The sequence below is a fragment of the Egretta garzetta genome, unplaced genomic scaffold (assembly GCF_000687185.1).
Source record: "Egretta garzetta isolate BGI_Z169 unplaced genomic scaffold, ASM68718v1 scaffold670, whole genome shotgun sequence".
Classification (NCBI taxonomy): domain Eukaryota; kingdom Metazoa; phylum Chordata; class Aves; order Pelecaniformes; family Ardeidae; genus Egretta; species Egretta garzetta.
In genome coordinates, this window is record NW_009258391.1 from 10,840 (window position 1) to 11,765 (window position 926).

The following is a 926-nucleotide window of genomic DNA, read 5'->3' on the forward strand; positions in this document are numbered from 1 at the left end:
CATGTGGGAATCTGCACTGTGGTCAGTGTTATTCCAGCAGAGGAAAGCTGGATGGATGAGGTGAAATATCAGGAGAAAAATTCAATTCGAATCACTAGTTGATGTTTTACGGCCCTGTGCTACCAACCGCTCTGGTATCCAGTGCCAGGTACAGTGGTTGGTGCCGTCCTTTGTGTTAACCCTTATCGCCACGCTGCACAGGGCTGGACCTGACCTGAGCTGGATTCCCCATTGACAAAAATCCTGGGAAGCTGCTTTCTTTTTTTCCAAGAGAATCCTGCCAACCCCACATGTAAGTGAAATTTCTGTCATCATCTATGATGCTTGCTGGGATTTCATGAGATGCAGATAAGCACTTGAAGATAATTTAAATTCAAGTGCATGCTTGAGGAAATTATTATTTATAAAAATGAAAGGACTGTTTTTTCTATGTGCTGCCACTTTGAATGACCCAGAATTATTTACACTGCATTATTGGAAATATCACTGTAATCTTAACTGGGGATTGTGTCTCCGTCCTTTTCTTCATCTTCCATAATCACTGTTTGCTTTTCTTCTGTAAGCAGCTTAGTGCCTTAAAAACAGGGTGCACACACACACACAAACAAAAAAAGAGAGAGAGAAAAAAAAAAGAGGAGTTGATTTAAAATATTACTTCCTTAGAAAATATCAGGCTAAGAATAATCTTGCAGTCCTCTCTAATTTCTTGATCCTAACATCATTTTCCAGCATCATGGGAGTTACTCCTCATTTATTTTTGGCAGATCAGTCTCCTGATATTTAGTGAACTAGAATTGGATCACTGCATTTTTAGCTAAATTTATCAGGCATTCTTAAATCCAGCATATTTCTGCTACCTGTGAAAAGAGACACTGAAGTTTCATCTGGGAACCTGTTTGTTAAAAGCGGTTAGGAAGCTGAAAAAG

General features: G+C 39.3%; 1 protein-coding gene across 1 annotated transcript in view; it reads right to left on the reverse strand.

The window, feature by feature from the left end:
- Positions 1-494: 494 nt before the first annotated feature.
- The window catches only part of PPP1R17 (protein phosphatase 1 regulatory subunit 17), a 10,845-nt gene continuing 10,413 nt past the window's right edge, over positions 495-926 (reverse strand). The window contains exon 4 of the mRNA XM_009642544.2: positions 495-574. Within this exon, the coding sequence (XP_009640839.1) occupies positions 495-574 (80 nt within the window). The remainder of the gene's footprint in view (positions 575-926) is intronic.